Source organism: Neopsephotus bourkii, unplaced genomic scaffold, assembly GCF_033783945.1.
Source record: "Neopsephotus bourkii isolate Nb327-2 ecotype Australia unplaced genomic scaffold, CSIRO-AGI_Nbou_v1 NB_479, whole genome shotgun sequence".
Lineage (NCBI taxonomy): Eukaryota > Metazoa > Chordata > Aves > Psittaciformes > Psittacidae > Neopsephotus > Neopsephotus bourkii.
Genome location: NW_026900980.1, coordinates 2,440,368 through 2,466,220, shown reverse-complemented (window position 1 = coordinate 2,466,220; position 25,853 = coordinate 2,440,368). Strand labels below are relative to the sequence as shown.

Below are 25,853 nucleotides of genomic sequence, written 5' to 3'. Positions count from 1 at the left end.
AATTTCTTCCCAATAATATTGGCTTAATTGTGACTTAATTGAAATTGTTTTGAATATATATGCGCTATGAATGTCTAAGTAAATGTAATATCTACACCATAGATATTCTAATAAAATCTGGAGCTTTACTTTCAAACATTTCTGATGCTAATAGGCTACTAACCAGAGAGCAGCAATGGACTGTCTTCAAAGTGCAGACAGAAGAAGCTTGCTAATGGAGATTCAAGTCTTACATGCTCAGATGAACAGTAAGAAAAATAATCCAAAGAGAGAACAAGAAATGGATTCAAAAAGCCAAGGTGACTTCTGTGGTAATATATGTCTGTTTTCAAGTGCTTTCGTGGCAGTGCTCATGACACAGTAGGTGAAAACTTACTGACTTTCTTTGCTCTCTGATACTCTTTCTCAGTATGCATACTTTTAATCTTTTTCATTCTTATTGGACTGATTTTGCAAAACTAGTCTGTGTTCTTACTACTTGTATCAGATTGAAAGTGATAGAAAGTTATTTCAATTGCTGTAAAAATTGAGCTTGTATTTTAAGGTTATTTTCCATGTATGCGCTTCAGTGTTTAGGTTCGACAGCATTGAAATTCTCTAAGTTGGATTGTCAGTCATAATGAGTAAACTGAGAAGCAATTAGAACAAAAAACCAAAAAGTTCAGAGGACAGGTATACTTCAAAGTCAAGTAAATGCTCATTTTGTCACAAAAATTTGGTCACAAGTATACATACATACCTAACTTCAGCTATTAATCTATCGTAATCCATCTGATACATATTTGTATGGTTGTGCACATAGTCTTTTAAAAAAGTGTAAGAATTGAAGTAACTTCTTGGAAAATACAAAAGTTATTAAATGGTTTTGCTTTCACTCCATTATTGAAAGAATATACTGTTTAAAAATACCACTCTTGTGGTCATTTTCTGTGCTAGGGGAAACTACCCAAAGAGTGTTGTTTGCTTGTTAAGTAATTTCTGTATTAATGGTACTCTCATTAGAAATGCTGGAGTATAATATGCAGCAGAAACAGTCACAGATACTGGAGATGCAAGTGGAGCTCCGGAGTATGAAGGACAGAGCAGCTGAGCTTCAGGAACAGCTGAATTCAGAGAGAATGATGGGTGCTGAGCTGAAGAATGAACTCGCACAAGCCAAGCTAGAACTTGAAGCAACCCTTAAAGCACAGCACAAGCACTTCAAGGACCTAGAAACCATCAGGTTCAGCTTTCATTGCCAAACTGTATTAACAGTGAAGATGGTCTTTTCCGTGTTGTCTCAAATCATAATACTGGCTTTATTAAGGAAGTTGGTATCATGTAATGTAAATTACATGTGCATAAAATAAATGTAAAAAACTTCTCAGTTTTTCTGTAAAACGTATCTGACAAAGAACAGGCTTCTGTTCCATTTGTCAAAAAATGTCATTCTGTTCATTAGGAAGATCTGATTCACAGTTTGATCTAGTGATTTATTAGTATCAATTTTTGACACATTAGACTACCGTATACAAGGTAGTAAGTATACCATACTTACTAAAAGTTTTTCTGCTTCTAAAACTGAATATAGAGAAAGGAATTGCAGAGTGAAGATGACTTTGCAAGTATTTCCATATAAAATTTCATAACTTCTAAGTGTCGTTTTGGCATTGTCAGAAGCAGAGGTGACAGGCGAAATATTTAGCATTCAATAAAGCCAATATTATTTATGCCTTTGTTTAGCTCTGAGATAGCAAATCAAGACAGCGTTTACATTGGCATTATTTTACAGATTACCTTACAACCTGTACAGTCCATAAGGAGACAGTTTCCTTTGCAAATCGATGCAAAATTTATTTGGAAAAAAAAAAAAAAAAAGGACAATTCAGGGCATAGTTTTCTTTGTGAGACATGGCAGCAAGACGTATTTCCCCTGCATTTGTACGTATTTTGGCCAGTGACTGGATTAAGTTAACACTAGCTGCCTCCAAGCCACCAATTAATATTAAATGACAGCTCAGAATTATCCGTATGGAGTACTGATAGTATGGACACACATGCTGTCATTTTTTGAGTTATTCAACTCCATTTTTATTTTTTGAGTTAGGCTTGTTTTTCTAAATCAGCTTTTTGCACTTACTCCATTACACAAGCAGTGTTTTCAGTGCACAGAATGGAATAAATATCAAGTAACTAATGTCACCGTGATGGGGATTAGAGCTACTGTCTAATCCGGAAGTTGTCCATTTCTCTTTTAGGACTGAAGTTAAAGAAAAGGCATGTGAACTAGATGTTCTCAAGGATACAATGGCCAGCGAACAGAAGAAATCAAGAGAGCTACAGTGGGCTTTGGAAAAGGAAAAAGCTAGAATGGAACGCAGTAAGGAAAGAGGAAGAGAAGAGCTTGAGGTATTCCGTAATCCTAAATGGTCTGGGTCAGGGAGCACACAGTTATTCTTTCGGTTAACGTTTCATCTCAGCTTACGTTTTTGTCCAACGTGTGTCATGTCTTCAACAGCAGTATTGTATCTTCTAGAGTGGGAGAAAGATGTATAGAACCTATGTGGCAAAGAAAGAAAAAGGCCTGATGTAAATTCCATTTAAATCAATAGGAGTTTTACAACTGCCAGTTTAGGGCCAAGATGAAAAGATTCTACTTTGTATAATAGAATCAGATATTCAAGCGGACAGGGCACCGCTAACATGGCTACACCTAGCCCCCACCACAACTTAACTCAAACACACAGTATTTATTATTTAAGGAGATACATTGTTTGTTTCCACTTTAAAAGTTAGATGTTTCTCCTCATGAAAATCAGTCTAAGGGGTTTAAGAGAAAATGCATCAGTAGCTTCCTTGAGTGAGGGAGAAGAGAACATATATCCTCATGCAAGTATTAAGACAATAAAGCAATCACTAACAGCACAGATTCATTTGCATCTTGAAATCTTAACTTCCAAATTCACTCCCACAGTTTTGGAAAGTAAAAGCAGTTGCCTTCAACTTCAGAACTGCAGCTTTTTGTATCTCATTAAAAAGTATATGTTGCAAATACCCTTTTGTGAGATGATCCAGTCCTAGAATAGACACCTGTAACATATTTAATATTAGATGTAACTGCAGCATTGAGTATTGTTACATTGTGACTAGCAAAACCCTTAAAAGCAACATGTGTAGAGGAATACTTGGAATTTGCAGGAATTTGCAGGCAGTAACACAAAGTGCACACAAATAGCTCTAATCAATCCTTTTCTTCTGTTTTCTCATGGAAGGATTTGAAATTTTCACTTGAAGATCAAAAGCAGAAGAACTTAGAGCTAACTAAACTCTTGGAGCAAGAGAAGCAGCTGTCAACTGATCTGCAGCAGAAAATTGAATCCCAAGAAGTGCTGAGTGCTGCCCAGCTGTCACGTGAGCGGGGCCGTAATTCTGAGTTGCAGGTGCTTCTTGAGTCAGAGAAGGTTCGAGCTCTCGAAATAAGCAGTGCCCTAGAAAGGGAAAAGGAACTGTGTGCTCAGCTTCAAAGTGCTGAAGATAAGGGGCAAGCTGGAGCACCTAATCCGTCTGAGGAATTACTTAAAGAGCTGCAGAAGCAAATGGATGAAAAGCATGACCGTGTAGTGGAGTTAGTAAGTGAGATGGAGAAATATAAACTGGAATCTGTGCAAGTGAGGCAGCAAATGGAAAAGGAAAGGCAGATCCAGAGGAAAGCATTACAGGCAGAACAAGATGCTAACATAATAGCACAGAAGAAACTCCATGAACTGGAGTCTAAAGTAGAAGACCTTCAGTGGCAGCTTGGAGAAAAGAAGCAAGAAGTTCTTAAATTAGGGAATGAAACAAAGAAGTTGCAGGAAATAATCCAAGAACTGCAGAAACAAGAGCAGGAGAATGGAGGAAGGAAGGAAGCTGAAAGGACACCAAGCCACAATACAAATGAGGTACAGTAGGACTGAGAGCAATGTGTAATACTGAACTGTGCAATTTAGCTTTTAACTCTTTTGATCAATTAGCATTGTGTGCCACTGTGCCTTTGCTCAATCCGTAAAATAGCCTGCAGATTACAAAATACAGGCACCAGGGAGAAGGAAAGCATTCCAGTTTTCCTACCTAAAACTGTTCACACACATCCTCTGAGAATGAAGCTGCAGAGATATGTAAGGAGGAGAGTGAGCAGGAGAAATGCACCTCAGTGTACACACACACTTTGTGCCTCAGTACGGGAGAAAAATATTCCCTGCATGCAGTTGCAGGAATGAGCTGTTTCTGCTCAAGAGTGCTCCAGATCAGTTCTCTTAATCTTTAGTTCATAAACCACAAGTGGTTTTTGAAACACTTAAAAATGGTCTCCCAACAGCTTCAATAATTAGAAAAGTAAGTAATCAAAGAACAAGTGTATGCATGAATAGCAAACAAAATAGAAGAAATCGAGGTAAAAAAGTAGGAATTTAGCCTAATTTTTATATAAATGAAAGTTGAAACCGCTGTTGCCTGTAAGTTTTTTCCTCTCATAACAGGTTTGGAAAGTTTTCAATACATTTTGAATTCATTTTAAAACTCTTCAGAAACTTCGCTACAAGATGTAGGTGTTTCTGGGTATGTGGTATGTTACTAGTCCTGGAGAAGGTTGAGACAGGAGACTTGCCTTTTTGCTGACCATGTGTTTGCCATCATTCCATGCTTTTTGGTCTGTGGAGCTGGGAAGGAAATTCTTCTGCTCATCTGATTTGGCTACTGGCTTAAATCTTCTGAAGCATTGGAAAGTACTCCCAGCTAGAGGCAGGCTGTTGGGTGTACTGATAACTGTGATAACATCAGCCTTCCTGTCACGCTCAGTGTGTGCTCCTTGCTCTTCTGAATGGAGGTAGCTGCCAACACTGCGATCAATGAGCAGTCTTCTCTTGGATCAGGTTGGCAGTGGCTGTTGGGTTTTTCTCCCTCTCGGCAGCAGGCAGTATGATGTGCTTTCCAGGATCTGCCCAGAGTTTCAACTAATGAATCTCCTGCCGCTTCCTGTGACATTTGCAGCACCCTGCTTTTTTCCATTGGTACCACACCATGGTCTGATACCCAAAGGCACAGCAATAGGCTCAGATTTCCTTGGAAGGGCTAGCAGTTCTTCCATGGCCAGTGTTAGTGAGGATGAGGAGCACATGTTCAGTTCTTCACTTGTGGAAGCATCAGTGGTATGGTTGCCTGCGACTGTGGAATGACCTCCATGACCATAGTGGGCTTTTCCAGGCCTGTTCCTCTGGCTATGAATTGGTCACCAAAATACATGGGCACAGTGGCATATATGCCATGCACAACTGGTAACCAAACTGCTGGTGGAAGAAACAAAAAAGCTTGGTGGGTTCCTGCTGGCCAAATCTGTTGAATGGATTTACACTGTAGCCATATGATGGCTAGATCTTAGCCAAGAGAAGCACCAGGCTATACCATTCACAAATAGTAGTTTAGTGGTATGCTACAACTGTAGCGTAGTGTATCACACTAAACTCCTTCCTGTGTCAGAACTGTTTGTTCTTCAGTTCCTGGGTGTGTTTCAGAATCAAATGTTTCCATTTTAAAGCACTGGACCACATGCATTCTATGTGTATATAAATACGTATTTATCTCCAGACGACCTGGGATACACCTAATGACAGAACAAGAAAATGGGTTCTCCAGCAGAAAATGGAAGGAGCTGAGACCAATGAATCGACCTACCCCACAGTGACGGGAGCAGGAGAGCTCTCTGCTGCTAGTGAAGTTCTGCAGAACATCAGGCAAAAGCTGCAGAATGCATTTCCAAAGCTGAAGCAGTTGGCTCGGAAAGCGGCTAGCAGGTCAGATCAGCCTTCAGCTACTTGGTTTTGTTAATAGCAACCAGCAAGCTAATAAATTAAGTTTTAACTGATTTTGAGGTTTTTCTAGTTACTGCACTGTAAGATGTAAGATAGGATCACAGAAGTGTCAAATGCTGCTCTAAATATTAGATGTTTAATATGGTCCTTTTTAAGTTACAGCAAAATTGTCTTTTTTTTTTTTCTCTGAAAATGGTAAAGTTTGAGTGTTATGCAGGTAGATCATTTTAAAACAATTTAGTAAAAAAAAAGAAGTAATTCAGTGTATCGGGACAAATGTAAGGATTACTGCTCTGGATCATCACCCTTGCTTCCGCCAGAGAAAGAATTTCATGGTCAAGTGAAGTTGATCTTAATTCTTATTGTCTGAGGTTACTATCGCATTAAGGCCAAAAAAAAAAGTAGCATGGTACCAGGTCCATGGGCGGTTTAAATCTGTTTTTATTTTGCTGCGATGGTGATTTACTATTCTATATTCATTCTGGAACAGTTGGGCAAAGTGGAATGCGTTATATCTTGAAAATACCTAAGGTTTTGCTCACACGGATTCAGCAAACAGGTGGGAAGCAGGGCCATATTTTGAAATGTGCTTCCTGTAGAAAACATACTTTTCTCCATATTAGTGGGAAAGTCTTTATAAAAACGTGCAAAGTCTTTATAAAAATTGAGCCAATTGCACTTAGGGTCACCAAGAAGTCTTGGAAATGTTGCCTTGTCCCCAGCCACAATGCTGAAGTGACTTGATAAAGTCACAGTGTGTGAAGTCCCATCAGGCTGGCTCAGGATCTCAGACTGTACCTGCTGCTGAAACTGTTGCTTTTTGTTCAGGTTGCAGTTTGAAACAGCAGATGATCAAGACTTCATCGCAATACAGAACGCTATTGAAGAAGTTATTTCAGAGCTGCAAAAACTGCCTGGGTTGTCCTATCTGGAAGAGGTGACAGTGCAATGGTGTAACTGGTGGCAGAGTGGGTGATGTGAGGGGAAACCAGCAAGGAGTTGTGAAGTCTGTTCTTTATAGAGGAAAATCTGCTCCAGTGGGTGTTGTGATTTGGAGTTGAAGTGTAAAAACCTCTTTCCATTTGTTTTTTGGGTTTTTTTTTCAATTTTAATTACCTCAAAAAGGAATTTTCAACTTTCAAATTCAAACTTTTCCAGTTGAATTATAACTTTCAGATATCATGGCTTTTCTTTAACAAAACCATAGTATTTCAGTAACTGAGGAGACTTTGCTCAATGCTTCTCAATATTAGAACCAACATTTAATATTTACTGTGTTGTGTTGATACAACACATTTACTTGACTGCCTTTTATTTACTGAGGGAAAGGCAGTTGCAGATTAAGTAGTGTGCACCTATGTAAAAAATGAGGCGATCTGTGACAAAGAATTCAGCAGTATGTGATTTTTGACTGCTTGGCTAGTTCCTTACCTTCACTTTTAAGCAAGTGTTTTCAACATGACTTGAAAAAAGCTTTGAGGCTTTTCTTTTCTTCTAAGTTAGATAAATCTTAAACACAGTAGAAAAGCTTTGCAAGTTGTTACAGTTGGTACAGTTGAGCTTGTGTGAAAACACTGTGCTGTGATATACAGGGTAAGAATGGAAGTCACATTAATCTGTAGGTTACATGTGCACCTGTTTTCTATATATAAGTTATTAAGAAGTTATGGTCATTATCTACAGAAGTATTTCACTGTAAGCCGGTTATTTTCAAGTTGCAACTTCAATCTAATACAAGTTGTTTGATTTTCTGTCTTCCTGCTAGTTGAAGCTAGTGCTGCCCCCAGGGACACCATCCAGCTCGCTGACTGAGAGGCTGCTGAGACAGAACGCTGAGCTGACCGGCTTTGTCAGCAGGCTGAGCGAGGAAAAGAACAATCTGAGAAATGCTGTTATGAAACTGGAGGAAGAACTGAGAAGATACCAGCACAGGCAACTTCCTGGAGACTATGTATGTCTGTAGTGGTGCTCATATGATAACGTATATACAGGCATAAGGGCATTATTCATTGTCCTAGTCACCCAAGTGGGAGCGATCAAGCTGTCTGTCTGGCTTGGCTTCCTTCTGCAGAGTAAATGGGCATGAGTTGTTCTTGTCCTGTGCTCAGTACATTTCGACTCACACTGTTTACTATAAACTTTGTGATTTTACCCAGCTTCTTCTTGTTAATTACTCTTTTCTGTTAAATTGCACGTGCATCTCTTTTTCATCTGTCTCGTCACCGTGGTGAGCGGCAGATAGATCCAGATAGCTTCAAGGTCATGAAAAATGTTCCAGTGAGGGCAACTTTTTTTGGAGAAGCTCTGTTTTCCTAGGACATTGATCAGACTTCTCAAGTCACTGCTTCTGAGGTGTTAGGATGCAGGGGTGGCCTCAAATCCAATCAGTGGGTAGTTTTTCTCTCATTAATTTTATAAGCTCTCCGTCAAAGCAGTGACTAAAATGACACTGCTTGAGCTTTTCCAAACTGTGAGGTTCAAATTCAGTTTCTTTTGTCTTCAGTCTTCCAGACACTCATCAGCTGTTGGGGTTAATATCGATACTCTTGCCTCTGAGAAGGAAACCTGGAACAGAGAGAAGCTGTCACTGCAGAAGTCTTTGAAACAAGCTGATGCGGAGCTCTCCAGGCTGAGAGCAGAGCTCAGGAGCGAAGCTTTCCTCAGAGAACTGGGATCAGATTCTGAAAACGCTGTTTTAAGGGTAAGAAGACTTTGCTGCCCACATACTAACTACAGCTACGTTTTTTCATTTTGATTCGGGCCTGTTCTTCATTGTGTTCACTCTGCTTGTTCTAAGTAAACAGATACTAATTCAGGGTTGAAATTTTCATCCTCAGATACCTGCCTCTTAGTTTCTCTCCCCAAGAATGATCTGCAAGCACCGATGTTGTCTTTTAGTGTGTGTTCTGTTTCTTGCTGCTCAGATGATCCTCAAATTATGAAGCTGCACTCTTTTGAAAAGAGTCTTCTCCGTGACAAGAGAGCAATGAATAATCATGGAAATGCCTTAGGAGTAGCAGTGTCAAAACTCTTAGAACTGTAATTGTTCTTTGAGTTTATGAGGCCTTTTTTTTTTCTTGTTGTAGAGAATTTATGGCAAATACCTGCGAGCAGAGAGCTTTCGGAAAGCTCTCATCTATCAGAAAAAGTACCTGCTGCTGTTACTAGGTGGATTCCAGGAGTGTGAGGAAGCCACCCTGGCCCTCATCGCGCGGATGGGCGGGCAGCCTTCCTACACAGACCTCGAAATCATCACACACCATTCGAAGGGGTTTACAAGATTCCGCTCTGCAGTCAGAGTGTCCATCGCAATTTCAAGGTGAGTTGGAGGAAGTTAGATTTCAGACAGGTATCACTGTGCAGTTTAACACATCCTGTTCTGGCTCTCCAGTTAAATCTAGAACTTGCCGTGTTCCATCTGTGTAAATTATACATTTCCGGTAGTCATGAATATAGTAGATGCTGTGTAGGGTGAGAAGTTGTGCAGAGCATAGCTAAAATCTGTAACAGGAATAAGCAACCTGACTGTAGTTGAAAAGGGCTCTGTATTTGATACTCAAAAATGGATTAAAATTGGATAAAGCCTTATTAGAAAAAAAATGTAATTCTAGGATATGCATTTACTCACAAAGGTATTTTCTGCAACATAATTTCCTTTAAAGGTTAAATTCTTACACAGAAGTATGATACAGATTTATGAACTGATTTTATCCATCTGGGTGGTTCTTCAAATTCACAAGACTCTACATCTCAGGCTGAGGATGAGTAGAAGTAGATGAAGATCAAGTGAACGTTACTCCTGCGTAGTACTGCCATGTTGCTAGCAATCCCTCTGCACAAGTTTGAATCCCCAAGTGCTTGTGCCTGCTACTGATCAGAGCTTTATGTGTAGTATAAATTCGAGGTACTATTCATGTGCCTGTTTAAGTGAGGTTTTTACTCATAGCTTTCAGCAGTTACAATTTTGGGGATGCAACAGGGCAAAAAGTGTATTTAGTAAGATTTTGAAATACTGATGCCCTGTTGCTTAAGTGCTCCAGCCATTTGCTATCCACTGGGACTTATGCAGCACCTCTGGAATTGCTGGAAATGCAGAGGTGAAGCTGAAAGCAGATCTGGACAAAAGGTGTTTTTCTTAGGAATGCATATAAGAATGTTTTCTACTTCATCTTCAGGTTTTAGATGTGCATCCATTAATTTTGCTTGGTGTTCAAGAAATTCTTTTGCCTTCTAGAATACAAGCAGTAGAGTATTTCATTTAGCCTGAAATATTTTATTTTCTTTATTTGAAATGCAGAATGAAGTTCCTGGTTCATCGATGGCAGAGAGTTACAGGTTCTGGTATACTGAGTGTCAATAGGGATGTCTTTAGCCAGAGCACAGGTAAATCATAGTCCAGTAATGGCTGATAAATGGTTCCACAAGTCACACCACTGCTTAATGGGGATGGGTTTTAGCCTGTGTTTTCCTCATGTGGAAATGACTGGGGCGCTGTTCCCCCTTCCTTTTGTTAGAATTGCTTGGATTAACCTATTTCTCAGGTTTCTGAGAGGTTCCATGCTCAGCACAGACACAGATCTATTTCCTTTCTCTTCAGTCTTGTTTTGCTCCATTGGGCGTGGGATTTAAAAACTATGGCACTTTTGCCTATGGAGCGTGTTTATAAGAGCAGTTTTAGCTACATCATTTGGTTTCTCAGAAGAGATCTGCATCTCCAGATCTAAAAGGAGATGCCAAGGACAGGGACGGACAAATGGCAATCGAGCCTATGGACCAGCCCTCCCTGGCCTTTCCCTCAAGAGGAGAAGTCTGTCGTTCTTTTGTTGTAGCTTAAAGTTTGGGAAACCTGGTTTTCTGTTGGCTTTTAGTAGGATCCTAACAAGAATCAAAAGCTTTTTTATTAATTCCTGGCTATCTGGGTCTGCACTAAAACCCTGTCCTGCTCCGCCTGTGGGAATTTTCTCAGTAACATCAGTGAGGCCGGGATTTCACCTCTGGTTTTCTCTGACACAGTCTGAAAGTGGTCTTCCTTTGTTAAACACCATTTTTGTGATGTGCAAACAGAAAACTCATGTCTGAGATTCTCTATGAAGTGCAAAAGGTGTCACTTTGTTTATTTTTCAAGGCATTGTTTTTTTCTACTAGGTAATGAACTGCGGCCTGACTCATTCTCTGGTGGCATGGATCTTTATGGAGAGCAAAGGCATTCCTATAGATCCAGGTCAGACATGGAGTTTCCTAGATCTCCTGTAAACTTTCTACATAAGTATGTTTTATTTCAGATGATGATTAGCTATCAGAACATTGTGAACACTAAATCATTGTGTCAGTGCTTACTGAGAAGGTTTGTAATCTTTGATGCTGTAAGATATTTTGTACTTGTTTTGCAAGAATATGTAACAAATTACATCTCAGTCCTTTCCTCTGCATTTACTCATCATGCTGATCAAGGCCAGAGCTTCCAACTACTTCTGTTTCTGATTCACAGCATCTTCTTGGAGCTGGTGGTAGATTTTAGCCATTGTGGGGTTTCATTTCTAGATAAACCAGACCTCAGCATTCTTCAGCTCGTGACAACTGTAACAGTGCAAAAAGGTTTAATCTATTATGGCCACTTTTGACTTACAGAAAGTAACAAAGAGGCAGAATCCTATAAAGGTGACTGTGTCCTTGTTCATGCAAGCTTTTTAATAGGAAAGCTAACTTGAATCTGCCACGGCTTCTGCTGCAGTCTTCGTAGGATTTTGCTGGTCAGTCTTTGTCCCAGAGAAATGCAGCAACAAATCAGGTGCAATAGAAAGGAGAGGCCACTGGGAAGAGTGGTTTCTCTGGGAGAGGCAGTATGGTGGCTTGGGCAGTAAGCAGCAGGGAGATTACATGGGTCTGACATGCTGGCCACCATGTGGGTGAGTGAAGGGTTGGTATGGTGTCCCTACATACCACAGTTTGCTGCATCTGCTGATACTTAATGTCTTACTTGAAGCTGTGCTGTTTGGACACATGGGTGTTGTTCTGCCCCCAGGTTTCCCAGTATGCAGGCGGACTTCAACCCAGCCTCTTTCGCCTGTTCTCAGCTGCAGAACTATGATCCTGAGAGAGCTTTAACAGATTACATCCACCGGCTGGAGGCCCTGCAAAGACGACTGGGCAGCGTGCAGTCAGGTGAGGGCTCAGGCTCCTGAGTAGTGCAGGTGTGCTTCCAGTTGGGAAGGATGCAGTGGTTCTCCGAAATACAGAAGGAATTCCACTGTGTTTAGGCATTTTCAGCCTTAAACAAAGAGAGTATTTTGAGCACATTAAAAAAGCTCCAAGGTAGAAAACTCTAAAAGAAAATGGTAAGATTCTTTGAAGGGAGACAGACGTAGAAGTTGTTTTATCAGTAACACTTCCTCTTTCACTGATCTCTAATAAATGTGCAGCAAGCATTCAGTTGGTATCTTGCTAAGACTTTAAGCTAGATGGAGAAAAATCACAGAATGGCTCGGATTGGAAGGGACCTTAAAGCTCACAGGCAGGGACACCTTCTGCTAGACTGGGTTGCTCAAAGCACCATCCAGCCTGGTCTTGAACACTGCCAGGGATGGGGCAGCCACTTCTCTGGGCAACCTGTGCCTAACTGCACCCAAAAGACTGGGATGTGGGAGTACATGGGAAATTTCTCCTATCGCTTTCATTACAGAAGCTGCAGCTTTTTTTGTCCCACAGATGATGGTAATTCTTGTGCTGCAAAAGGAACGTAGCAGGAAAATTGCCAGGTCAATAGGGCATTATTTATCAAACTTGATTTTTGTGGTTACTGTCGTAAGGTCTTTCTTGATCATAAAATCCATCATTTGAGGGAGTTCTGTTCTTAAAAGATTTTACATGTAAGATCTTTTATGCTTGTTCAGCTGAGCAACGTATCATTGGCGAGTCCTCGTGCACTTATTCCAGGCAACCTTGATGAAAATCTGTCTCCATCTTACAGGTTCGACTTCCTACACTCAGCTGCATGTGGGTATGAGAAGATAATACCTCAGTTCCACTAGCTCCGGCACTGGCAGTGATGATGTTCATGGATTGCGTTCCATAAATCCATGCTCTTTCCCTGCTTTTTATCATGTGTATATTTTGGGACCAAGATGAACACAGCTGTACAATTGTATTACAGGTCCATCCTGGCACACCCCACAGACTGGGATTTATGTATATAGGCACTTTGTGTTCATGCAAAAAACACCCCAAAACCAAACAAAAAACCACCCCAGAACAACCCAGCCCCCTCTCCCCCCTTCAATTACGTGTATATTTGTGGAATGCTAATTTAAGTGATTAACTTATGAAGTGTGTATTTATCAAAAGGGTGCAAAGATGAAACATGTATTAATGAAATGGAGCTACATTCAGCAAAGTTTACTTGCACTTTTTCTGGCAAGGCTACTGAAGTTACCTGATTCTCGTACTATTTGCTACCGGCAGTGCAGACAGAATATCACTTGTAGAGACCTATTTTTGTAATGGTAGAAGTTTTGAATTTTATGGGTATTTTGTCAAAGTACTGAAATAAAGACAACCTCATGCTTCTAACCGTGTTCAAGAACCACTCCCTTGCTCCCCCGCAGAGCTTGCTCCTACCTGTGCTCCTCCTGCAGTTTTACTTTTCACAGCTTCCGAACTACTGCTGCTCATGAGAGGAGGGGACAGCTACACGCCCTTGTTTCTGAAGACCTGGTCACATCTGACAGAACACAAAGGGAATATCCTGCACTCCCTCAGTTGCTGTGATGGGTACAAACACAAGGTTTTAGAACAGTTACCCTTGAGCTTAGAAGAGGAAAGACAAGCAAAGCTCTTGCTGCAATGAGAACTGATGATGGGGGGAAGCTCTCTGCATGACTGACCTCATGAGACAGAAAGTTAGTTTATTACAAATTTAGTTACAGAAGCTTTTCAGAATTGACAGAACTGAGCACACAAAATTTCCACAAGAGGTTTGGGTTTAGATTTCATTCAAAGTTACTGTGAACCAGGGCTCACGACCATTCATCTTGGCCACTCTTGACCCAAACGTCATAAAACAATCCCGTGTGAGCCGGTGCAAAGGGGGACAAGATTCAGCTATTTCACTTCATTTGTGTCCATTTTATACACAGCCGTGTTATTTACAAAATGAATGTTGTTTGTATCATCACACTGTTACTTTCACACTCACATCAAGCTTCCACGAATCACTACTGTCAGAAGTACTTCTTAGAACATCTTTTGTTGCATTTTACAACTGCTTCCAGTTAAGCCATTTAAATTGTTTATTCTCAGAAAAGACTTTTCTCTTTGAACATTCTGCAGTCTCCCTACTGCTCAGCTGGACAATAACATCCTTTTAAATGATCAGCATCCATCCCACTGCGGTGCTTGTTTCCTGACAGATTTCCTGTAGGTGGATGCAGAGGTAGGGTATGCAGGCTCACCCCCTGTAATCTGGGGAAAGTAATCATTATCTTCAACTGTCTCCAGAACAAAGAGTTCGATTTATGGAAATTTATGTATTTCTTCACCTCAGAGAGCTGGCATGCACCTTAAAAGTGCTATAACAATAGAAAAGACACTTTTCCTTTAAAAACACAACAAGAAATTTGTAGAACACGCAGTTATACACAGGAGCATTCAATGGTGTGGGCAAACAAGAAATGCAAAGACTTTGCACGTGGTAGATTATGGTTGCTCCCCTAAGAGCATTTTCCATTTGCCTCTCATTCTGTCACAATTTTAGTCAAGTCTGTTAGTTTACACAATTTAAATAAGTAGGGCTTTAGCTCCAGAATTTATGGTGACCTCCTTTTATACCTTATAATGGGGTTATTAGGAGTATGTATCATTGTTGTGTAATTTATAGTGGGAAAATAGCCATTGACGAGATCAAATTCATACAAGCGAAGCAAAGTAGACCAAATAGTCTTAATCTGAACGTAAGCAAAGTTTTCTCCGATGCAGCGATGACGGCCTGCAAGGGAAGCCATGGAAAGCAGTTAGAATACTTGGTTATTACCTCACCTCTGACAAGAAGCTGGCTTTAAAGGTTTTATACAGACAGTAATTGCTTCTTTCCAAACATCATGATGCATGTACACCATTATGGAGCTCCATTAAAGTGTTGTTGGTTTTATAAGCTGTCATTGCATAAACGAAACTTGAGTTAATTAGCAGTATGGATGGGACTGTGCTGTTCTGTCCTCACCTGAAGCATTAAATTTCTGTATCACCAAAGAAGCTTTTGCAACACTGAGAAAAGATACCAGCTCTAACCCTACTGTGGTGATGTCTGCAAACTGTTTTGGCAGCTGTAATTAAATGCAGGCTTTTCCCTGCCTTAAACTGACCTTATAGTACCAGGCTTTTACCTTGACTTGAAAAGACTTGAGTTAAATTTCACACATGCTAACCTAAAGATTTGTTTTGACTGCTACTCTGAGTGACATACACAGCTATTACTAACGCAAAACTGTCATCGGCTTCATGCCTTTAACATCACTTCCACAACAAGAAAACTTTCAGGCAGGCAGTGAAAGAACAAGTATCTCTTCTCAGAGGCTGCAGCATGGGGTGCTGCTGTACGAGATGACCACTGTGAGCCACTTCCAAGGCCAGCCCTCGGGAAGGTACCCCCTGTTCTTACTCACCAGCGCCAAATGGAACATATGCAAACTTCTCTCCAGCGGCTGGGTTATCTTGGAGATACCGGTCAGGCTTGAAGTCTAGGGCATCTCTCCAGGAGTCCCTGAGTCTGTGGTTAACAGTGGGAGATACACAGACCTGATGGCCAGGGGGAATATTATAGCCAGCAACAGTCTACAAGAGAAGAAACAAGATCCAACACGTCACAAAATACCTCCATTTTTCTTTTTAAAGTGTTGCCTGAAGTGCTGCATCATGAAGCTTCAATTTCAGGAAAGGTTTTAGCTAAGCTCATTTAAAATTAATGGGGCCTAAAACTTTAGTTTTACCTGTGTAGGGCACAGTGCTCAAGTAGTTACAGGAAGCTTTCAGCTGCTTTAACAAGGTCACAATGCTACAGAAAGGGTTTTCTAAAACAATGAATGAACTTACAATGTATTGAAAACATTTGCCAGGAGAGGGGCATTGATTTAAAAAATTATTTGACATTCTAGCTATCTTACTTGTACAAACAGCAAGATTTCTTTTGGATTTACCCAGCTTGTGTTAAGTGCAAGCCAAATTTTTCTAAAATAAGTATTAAAAATACATAGCAAACAAAAAATGTCTTTAAGCGGTAGAACCAATCTAAGCCTGAGTGAGACCAGCAGCTACACTTAAGTTGCTTTCTTCAGTCAGCTCTGGCTACAGGCCCACTGATGCAGCCCAGGCTGCCACTAACTTTTGTCCTTGCCTGTAAACACTGCTCCTTCCTGTTCTCCTCCTGTCAGAGGGGACACCCCTCACCTGGGCTTTTCCCACCCTATTGCAGGGAAGTGAAGCTCACCCCAATGCCTGTACCTACCTGGGGAGTCCTGGCCATCCTCATCATGGTCATTATAGGCGGTCTGAGCCTTAATGTTTCTTTTAGACAGCGATCCAGCAAACTAAGATCCTTGAGCTGAAAATACAGAGAAAATGATGTATCAGGACAGACAAATGTATTCAATGTAAACAAAATGGTATTTTATACCATTTAAAAACAAATTCAAATTAAAAATCAAAAGAATAAGCAGCTCATATTTTCATTAGCTACCCTGACCATTTCTTTTTTCCCCATTTTAGTCAATTATGAAGGGAAAAATCTCTGACCAGTGCCAACGAATATGACTAGTTTCTTACTAATTTGTCTCAGGAGTGTTTTCTGATGCCTAATTAAAGAACAAGGCCACAGTGCATCCCTTTCCTCAGTGGGAATATGAAGATCCTCCTCTATAGAACAATCATTTCTTAAACAGACATCATAGGAACTGTAATTTCCTTAACACTGGTTAAAAAAAAATAATGGCAAGCTAAAATTTGCTTTGAGAGGAGATGGAGGAGATACGTTGGCACATAGATAGTGTTATCACAGAATGACTGTGCCAGATCATGATTCTAACACAAAGCATGTGAGTATATTTGGGTTTGGTTTAGGTTTTTTTAAATTAATCATCTAAAGGCATAAAAATACCCCATAGGAATAACGTAACACACAAACCTGGTCATAAGTTAATGGTGGCAGATCATCCCCACAGACTGCTTTTTGTTCTGCATAGCACTGCTCTTGTATGGATTTGTCTCTGGCTATGAAGAAGCCAAGCCAGGCGCTGGTGGTGGACGACGTGTGCTGCCCTGCCAGGAGCAGCCCGATGAGCATCCCAGCAATTTCATCATCTGTCAGCGGACGCCCATCCCTGGGTTGGGGGGTGTTATGTTAGAGCTTCATTTATGAGGTTTCCAGTTACAGAACCACTTACAATCTATTCTGCTGCTTTTCCCCTCCTTCTCTTTTGTTGCCTACCCTAAATGGAGCAGTGAAAGATCCAGGGAGAGGAAGAAAGGTGAACAGAGGGAGAGAGACTCTCTAGGAGCCGGGAAGAAGATTATGACCCAACAGCCAGCAAAGAGAAAGGAAGCCACCTTGTGAACACTGATGAAAATCTCAGAACTCTGAATACCCATTTACAAGTACTGTGTTTAAGTTGTTTTTGAGAATACAGCTAGGACCAATTACTAGCAACTAAACCAGCTCAGAACATGAGGGAATATTTCTTACTCTTTGGAAGATCATTTTAACTGAAAAGATCAAAGCTAAACATCTACAAATGACAAGCCTTCAAACCCTTGGCTTACTTGTATGAAGCATCTAGTAGAGTTTGGAGCATGTCATCCTCCTTTTCCTCAGACTTTCGACGTTTCTGGATAACCTTGTAGAAAATATTTTTGATTTCTCTGTGTGCTCGGTCTCGACGCCTGCAATTCAGACCACTTCTATTAGCAACTTTATACAAAGTGACACACAGAATCATGGAATGGTTTGGGTTGGAAGGGACCTTAAAGACCATCTAGTTCCAACCCCCCTGCCAGGGGCAGAGATGCATTCCACTAGACCAGGTTGCTCAAAATGCTCATAAGGAGTTATTGGGATGTCCTAGAATAGCTTATAAACAAGAAACGGGGGGGGAAGGGGAACAGGAAGGGGAACAGAGGAATCCAAACAACAAAGAGGTTTAGATAAAATGCTTAAGTTGCTTCATCTGTCCCTTTTGATACCTGAAGCTCGGCAGAGGAAGCCAACCTGGCAGAAGCCAGGCAGCATGAGTAAAACCCCCATCCAGGTCGGCATACAGCTGAGCCACCTTCTCATTTAGCAAGCCTCTTATTTCTTTCCCGTGTAAGCAGTGACTTGCTGTCAAAATGATAAGTTCTGAAAGGGCTTCAAACAGGTCTGAGGGGAGATTAGAAAAAACGTTACTGAAGATGCATTTCTGGCAAGATGTTACGATCTATGTATTTATTTTGTACAAAATAAGTACCTGGACACAGATAAAACAATTTTAAATAGAGTTGTAGATTGTTTTACTAAAATGAAGAAACATCTGATTTTAAACCTCTGTGTGTCTAACCAGGTCTCTCGTGAAGCAACTTTTTAGTTAGAAAAAGTTGTTGAAATGTATGATCTAAGTTGTTCCTTTCTAGAAATTTTTCTAGGAAAGCTAGTAATCCTTCCAAAGCAAGCCATGCAGTGCAAGCTCAATCCTTAAACAGAAATCATCAACAAACCTTAAAATTCAAGTCCATGGGAAACCAGTTAGTTTTGCTGCCTCCTGAATTATTTTTATACAGTAATATTGATACTTTAAAATATAAAATTATAGATTCTATTAACTATTACATATAAATTATATACTTACAAAATAAATATTAACCATAGTACAGTATGTAAGTATTCCATCTTATAGAAAGATTGCAAATGTAACTATAAATATATAGTTACAAACATTTATTATATATATAAATATATATTATATTTATGTTTAAATAACTTACATTTCTGACACTGCTATGCCACTGCAGGCTTGCAACTATGGCAATGGGCTATGTCTAGCAGGCGTGTTGGGAAAGACAGGTGGGAAATGAAAGAGAAATTCCACTGAGATCACTAACAACTCTATCAGCTTCAAGAATGCGGCTTTTCAGTGCAGAAGATCCCTGAGCTGAGACCTCTGACAAGCTCTTAGAATCAAGAGCAGTATTTTTTCCAAGGGACTAAGGGGTTATGCTGAGCACACTTGTATCATGCAAAATGAGCCTGATTCAGCCAGGCAACAGGTACACTCTGTGACGTGACTAAGAAAACTAAACATAGTCCTTCACTCCTGTCAATGATTTTCTGAGCAGCTTCATTCTCCAATAGCCTTAACTTTGATTAAACAAAATCTGCATTTTGCATTTCTTCTCATGTTCGTACAATTACCTATGTCATTCTTCATTTCTATAATATTACAAAAAATCCTTTACAAAAACATACTCTATTTGCCTTAACATCTTCCCAGAAAATCACAGGAAAAATGCATCTGATTTTACTTACTTTTTTCTCCACTCTCTCCCCATGCTCTGAAATACTCTCTTGTTTCTTCTTCAATCACCGATACATGCTGTTTAAACTGAGCAATGTTTAGGCCAGTTTTGAGCATCTTCTTCTGTTCCAAAAATACCTAGAGGAACCAAGATAGAAAAATTAATCAGTACAAGGATCATCAGAATGTAATTAACAACTTATTATCATTTGTACTGTAAGAACATACAGAAGTAAAAAGAGATTATGATTATGACTGCAGGCTACAACAGATACTCAGATTTAATTAATAGATAATATTCTGGTTTCCACCACTTTTGCTTTTCAAACAAGTTAGCAACATCCAAGTGAAACATTAGCTCAAGGGAGCTGCAATTCTCTTTTGCAATACCAAAGCAAAAACCAGGTTTAGTATCATTGTTAAACCTAACCCCTGACGATAAAAGAAGCATTAAAGATTGAAACATGGAATGCACTCTAGATCTTTAGATACATAATCACGAACATAATCAGGTTTGTCCTTGCAAAGTCTGCATTCAGCCTGTGATCCTCGTGATGTGGCCTCCTTGCTTTCTCCCCCCTGGAGCGTCTGCATTCTCTCATGCAGTAATTAGTACCTTACCTGTGGTCTAGAGGTGCACCTTTTCTTTACGAGGCCCTCTGATTTCACTGCCCAGGAAGTCAGACAAAGAAACAGGAAGCAAACTGCTTCCTAGGAGAATGGTGAGCTTCATGTCCTTCTTACCTCTTCCTTTTTTAATTTATATAGACTTATAGCTAACAAACCTACTGGTAAAAAGCCCTTTACTGTATGAGAACCGTTCACCGGATTGACAAATTGTTGACTCAGAAAATTACTCAACCCATTTTTAAACCCAAATTATGAATGAGACCATCTGTTCCATAATTCTGCACTATACCATGAGTAATAGACAAAAAAATTGTATCCCCACCAAGGGCTCTGGATGTCGTGTGAAGTTGGTCACAAACCAAAAGGCACGAAAAGAAAGCTTACTTCCTGGAAACTTATGTTTTCAGAATGTAGTGTGGACTCCAACAGTCTATCAGATCATACACAAGTCACAGAGCAGAGAGACAAGCACATTTTCCCTTGCAACATGCTAGCCAATCTCCAGCTCAATGGAGACAGGAATGGCACACAGGAGCGAACACAAGACTCTGCCACTTCAGCTCCTCTTGACACAATACAGTCTGCATACAGACTTGGAGGGAGGAGAAACACAATGAACTGGAGTTGATATATAGACTGTGCATATTAACAAGCAATTATCAGAATTATTGGTAAATAGATAACTTCTTCCTTTTAAAGAGTAAGGGGTAATTCTTCTAAAAACATGACTGAAAGTTACTATTATACTGAAGAGAGAAAGGCTTAGCAGCTTGAGCAGGAAGAAAGGAGCCTGAAAAGTTCTGGATGACTCATCAATGGCAAAACACCAAAAAACGTTTAAATGGCTCTCTAAATGCCTTCCCCTACTAAAATTTTTTCGTTTCAGTAGATGTCTGAAATGAAATTGTGGTGGTAGCACTATGCAAGAAAACAGCTCACCCCTAGCAGGTCTTCTGGCCAAACCAGACATATCACCTCTCTAGCTTCACACAGAGAAACATACAAGTAGAGCTAACCAGTCTATGTCAATAGCAAAGCCCCTGCAACCCCTAGCTGTGGGAAAAGATTAAAAGGATAAAGTCCTCCTAGTGTCAAAGGAATGATTTAAATAGATGTATCCACAGACACCCAAGACTTGCTGAGTAATATGAGAAGATTAATCTTTTGACTAAAATAGAACTCAAAAACACTCTAGGGAAAAAACTAGGGTAACTATAAAAAGAGCAGTACATGGTAGACCACTGAGGTAGGTCCTAAAGAGCATAGTTGTGAGAAATGCTCGTTTCCAAGGAGCTGATAGAAAGTTCTATAAAACTCCTGAAAGAAGAAATTATATCCCATCAAAGAACTAGCTCTTGAATGAAGACAGACATTCAAATCATCTGTAAAATGCAGTGTAAAAGTAGAAGGCAAAACACCTGTAAGAACTGGATGAACTTTCACAGGATAAAGGACAAATAAGCACCTTTCAGTTTCAAGCAGGCATCCCACGACAGTCAGAAGCCAAAGAACAAGCACAACACAGTGAAAATCTGGCTAACTGCAGTCTGCGTCTGATTTGTAGACACTTTTCTGAAACTAGTCTATACCAAAGAACTGAAAGCTGTATTGCAGAGAGTCATGTACCCTCTACACTCTTAGCACCTCCAAAATGCATCCACAACTCCCTCCCTGACTTTTTCAGTAAGACCTCTTACTGCCAGAACTCGTAAGCACAAGTCTGCTAGAATGGCCTCACTAATGAAAGAAGTCTCCCAGAACATAAGAAACAATCTCCTGCTTGTTAATTCAGGCTGCAGTCCTGCTGGCTTCATTCACAAAGTGATGAGAAGAGCTCCCCAAGACCCTCAAGTGCAAAAAAACCCTTCACCCGAACAACCAATCCTCCCTCCAAACTTTATGACACCATCTATCCATGGTTTAACACTTTGTAACAAAGCAGGAGACAACTAGGTTCTCCTTTACTAATTTACAAAGTGGGAAGTTGTTAGTAGTCAGTTTTATATGAGATTTTCAAAAGAACAGGGTATGGGGGGGTTGGAACTAAATGATCTTAAGGTCCTTTCCAACCCTAACCATTCCATGATCCTACAAGAACAACATACAAACTTTGTGGATCACTGCAAAATGCAGGTGTGGAGAAGAGACTGGTGATTACTGGTCCACAGGCACATAATTAAGAAGGCAACAATCACTGCATGAGGGAATGTAGAGGCATGCTAAAGAGGAAAAGTATCAATGGCCACAGAGGCTATTACCAGTCAACTTACTGGCATTCATACGAACAAAATGAAGTCAAACTGAAAATCCAAACATAAAGCATGTCACTATGGTGTTTCCACCACCAGACTACTCTGCTGTACAACAGGCTGCTGATGTCAGCATACACTGAATCCAGAGTCCCAGTGGAGCAAGTCTGTCCACAGAAAGCTGGTTTCTGCAGCTTAGGAGTCTGTCATGGCAGACATCATGCACAAACGAGAAAGCAGCCAACACTGCACTTGGAAACAATGCCCCATGACACAGCCACTGTGCTTCCAGACCCATGCAGCCTGTATTATGCAAGCACCCACAGAATGATTTGTGTCTAAGCAAAACAAATCTTGTGGTGCAAACTGTCAAATTAATACTCCTGAATCTAGACCTGGCATAGCATAAATGAAAAATTATCACTCTTAAAAGTCTTTCAGAAGGAAGGTCTGAAGTTGCTTGTAAGGGAAAAGTAGGTGCAGTCAGTGGCATAACGTAAGGGAAGGAAAGAGACTTGCCTACTAGTTTTAAATCGATGGTGGGATTAGATAGTTTCAAGAACAAAGATAGTATCTAGACTAACAAATTGCCAGGTGACAAAGCAAGCAATCTAAACATGTTTGGTCTTGGTTATCAACCTGAGATCATTTACCAACTGCAATATGCCGCAACTGCATACAAACACCCAACTCCACCTCACAGAGCTAACAGCTCAGGGCTGCCTACTCAGAATGTAAATTAAGCTACTTTTATTTAAAATACATACCACGTTAGGGACATCATAAGCAACGCCCTTGCCAAAAACTGGCGTGGTTAACCGAGAGTATACATCCTCTGCATTCAAATCTTCATTTTTACTGTTGAAGAGTAGAGCAGCAGCATCACTACCCAGTAAGTATGTGAATGTCTTGCCAACCATAGTGAAACTGAATACAGGTCCATACTAAGAGAGGAAAACAAACAAAGTTTATTTTAAACAAGAACATTACAAATCATTAAATCGGTGTCTCTATGTACAGGATTCCATAAATCACTTTCTCTGCTTAAAAGTATCCAGTGATTGAAAAAGATAGAAATGTTTTAAACCACATTTAAGTTCTGTTCTCAACATACTTACTAGTAATACCTAATGTTGTAACAAACACACAACATCTTGCACGTTTTAAAACCATTTGGCTTTAAAAAACTGTAAGTAAAATATCAGTTAAAGTACAAAAACCAGGAGGGATATTACAGCACACACAGCCTTCAGTAATCCACAAACACCGTTACAAAAAATCCTGAATTTGGAATTATGCATGGGAAATTAAGAGCAAGATTTTCAAGTGTAAAGACCATGTCCAGCAGATCTTCATATACTAAATTTGCCTCTCTAAGATAAGCAATCTAAGATTTAAGTTTATGACTCTAAAATGTTTTAGACAATGTGAAACAGATCAAGAAATCTTATTTCAATGGAATGAAGGGTCTACTGCCTTAGTCCAGTCCTTTTGGGCTGTCACAGTATAAAACCTATTAAAGTTTTATAGGCCAGCCTGTTTAACACTGGAGAGGCCTTAAAACTCATCAAATTGCGTACAGAGTTGGTCAGCTGCATTCCAGCCTGGTCACAGATTAGTTAAAGAGTGAAATTTAAAGCTCCCAGGTAAGGCAAGAAATAATGTCATGAAAATAGCTTTTTAGTTAACTTATGATTCAGCATTATCCAAACACAGAGACGTACTTTTTTTGAATGTGAATCATAAGAGGGATGTCAGAAAAAACTATTTTTCTAACAACAGTGTACATAAAAAGATCTGTAGAAACCGGAGCCTATGGTGCATTCATTGTGCAGCTTGTGCAACACATCTCTATTCCATATTCAAGGTGGTAAATGAGAATTAACTGATTTTAAACAGGCTCCTGATGGAACTGGACAGATAACAAAAACGTTTTAGCAGATACTTGGCTGGTCATGGGGAGAAATGTACCTTGTCATAAGCATTCTCCAAAAATTCAATGGGACTTTTCCCAAATGCAATTGCATGTCCAAGGAAAGGGATGCTTGATGAAATATACGGTGGGTATTTCTGAGGAAGACAAATAAAAATAATTATTGATTTTTCTTCAGAGAGCAATAAAATCGTGTCCCTTTACATAAAACCCAGCACAGAGGAGGCTTTAACCATGTTTTCTTTAAACACTTTTGTGAAAAGGCCAGCTTTGGGCAACTGATTATTTTTTGAAATAGAGTGGGCCACATTTAAAAGCAGTAGGGGTTAAAATAAAGCCAATACGATGGTTTTTCTTGCTAACCTGCCTCTGAAAGGCAAGCACACAGATGCTGCAATGGGACAGAAGGCAATCAGAAACAGAAGTGTTGACAATTTGTTAAACAGTCCCCAGAGGCACGAACTTCATCTGAGCGATGAGTTTCACACGCGCGTGGGAGCCTTCGTGCAAGCAGCTCTGACGAAAGAGTCCAGGGCACGGCCGCTGCCTCTTCCAGACACGAGCACCAGACCCACGCTCCGTGTGGTACCAACATGCCGGGCGGCAGGACACGCCAGCGCCACGCTCCCTCAGAACCCGCGCCTGAGGCGGCTGCTGCGAACGCACCCCCTCGGCAGAGCCCGCTCCGCACCCCCGATCCCACAGCCCGGCTCCCCCCGCTCTACAAGGGCTCTCCACAGGTGAGAACCGCTGCTTCCCCTTCCGTCTGTCCCTCGAGGTTCCCCCCGGCCCTCACTCTCTCCCCTGCGCTCGCCCCGCGGCGCACACCCCTCCGTGGGGTCCGGCCCCCCGCCTCTTCCCGGCCTGAGGCGCCTACCTTGTGCTCGGAGCCGACGTGCCGCCGGTAGCTCAGCTGGAACAGGTAGCCGAGGCTCAGCACGAAGGCGGAGGCGGCCAGCACCAGCGACAGGGCGCTGCCGACCGCCACCCGCTCCAGCAGGGACCCGCCGACCTCCATCAAGCTCAGCATCGCCTCAGCGGCCCGCACCCAGCACCGGGCTGCGGGCACCCGCGCGGCTGAACCTTCCCCACGCGCGCCGCGGGGCGGGGCGGTCCTGGCGGCAGCCACGCCCTCTCCGCGCTGGGCTGATCTCTGCCCATGTGACGATGCCCGGTGCCGGAGCCAACCGGCGGCCGCGCTCCGCGGGGTGACGGCATCTGCCGGGCAGCGAGGGTCGCCATTGGGCGGGCGGGGGGCGGGGAAGCGGGGTCGCGGGCGGTGGTTGGCGCCACGGAGTGACGCCGCGTGGGGGCTGCCGCGGGCGAGGCAGCACCGCCCCGGGACCGGCCACTGGGGCGCGGCCGCTGTGAGGGAGGGCAGGGCCGCGCCGCGCCCGCATGGCTGTGCTCCCGAGGGTGCGTGTCCACCGCGGCCCTTCGCGCTCCCAGCGAGCGGCTTGGCGCAGCTCCTGAGCTCCAGGCTCCCGGGTTGGCCGTGACCGCCTCGGTGGCTTCTGCCTCCTTCCTCTGCAGCACGTCTCACGCCTTCGGGGCTGCGGCAGCACGCTGGGGGGGGTGGACAGCGTGCGTGGGGGTGATCATCCCCCTGTACTGGGCACTAGTGAGGCCACATCTCCAATCGTGTGTTCAGTTTTGGTTTGCCACGACTAACGTTTGCCAGTTT

At 41.5% G+C, this 25,853-nt stretch overlaps 2 protein-coding genes across 8 annotated transcripts in view; one reads left to right on the top strand and one right to left on the bottom strand.

Annotated features, from left to right (window-relative positions):
* AKAP9 (A-kinase anchoring protein 9) overlaps positions 1 to 13,391 on the top strand; it is a 78,734-nt gene extending 65,343 nt beyond the window's left edge. For all 6 annotated transcript variants that reach the window (XM_061350121.1, XM_061350118.1, XM_061350120.1 and 3 more), the window contains 13 exons: positions 155 to 299; positions 1,003 to 1,222; positions 2,238 to 2,388; positions 3,252 to 3,920; positions 5,602 to 5,807; positions 6,654 to 6,762; positions 7,591 to 7,776; positions 8,329 to 8,526; positions 8,912 to 9,144; positions 10,123 to 10,208; positions 10,971 to 11,046; positions 11,848 to 11,987; positions 12,793 to 13,391. In XM_061350121.1, the coding sequence (XP_061206105.1) occupies positions 155 to 299; positions 1,003 to 1,222; positions 2,238 to 2,388; positions 3,252 to 3,920; positions 5,602 to 5,807; positions 6,654 to 6,762; positions 7,591 to 7,776; positions 8,329 to 8,526; positions 8,912 to 9,144; positions 10,123 to 10,208; positions 10,971 to 11,046; positions 11,848 to 11,987; positions 12,793 to 12,836 (2,463 nt within the window). In that variant the 3' untranslated portion in view covers positions 12,837 to 13,391. The remainder of the gene's footprint in view (positions 1 to 154; positions 300 to 1,002; positions 1,223 to 2,237; positions 2,389 to 3,251; positions 3,921 to 5,601; positions 5,808 to 6,653; positions 6,763 to 7,590; positions 7,777 to 8,328; positions 8,527 to 8,911; positions 9,145 to 10,122; positions 10,209 to 10,970; positions 11,047 to 11,847; positions 11,988 to 12,792) is intronic.
* A 320-nt stretch (positions 13,392 to 13,711) lies between these two features.
* On the bottom strand, positions 13,712 to 25,404 carry LOC133210597 (lanosterol 14-alpha demethylase). 2 transcript variants are annotated; one of them, XM_061350122.1, is made up of 10 exons: positions 25,047 to 25,280; positions 24,208 to 24,306; positions 23,004 to 23,180; positions 19,369 to 19,495; positions 18,051 to 18,225; positions 17,631 to 17,750; positions 16,996 to 17,191; positions 16,321 to 16,416; positions 15,482 to 15,650; positions 13,712 to 14,805 (listed from the first exon to the last, which is right to left on the bottom strand). In XM_061350122.1, the coding sequence occupies exons 1-10, from the start codon at positions 25,197 to 25,199 to the stop codon at positions 14,627 to 14,629; spliced, it is 1,491 nt and encodes a 496-aa protein (XP_061206106.1). In that variant the 5' UTR covers positions 25,200 to 25,280; the 3' UTR covers positions 13,712 to 14,626. The 2 variants fall into 2 exon arrangements, with proteins under 2 accessions (XP_061206106.1, XP_061206107.1); XM_061350123.1 differs by lacking the exon at positions 23,004 to 23,180 and having other exon boundaries at positions 25,047 to 25,404.
* Between the last annotated feature and the right edge of the window lie 449 nt (positions 25,405 to 25,853).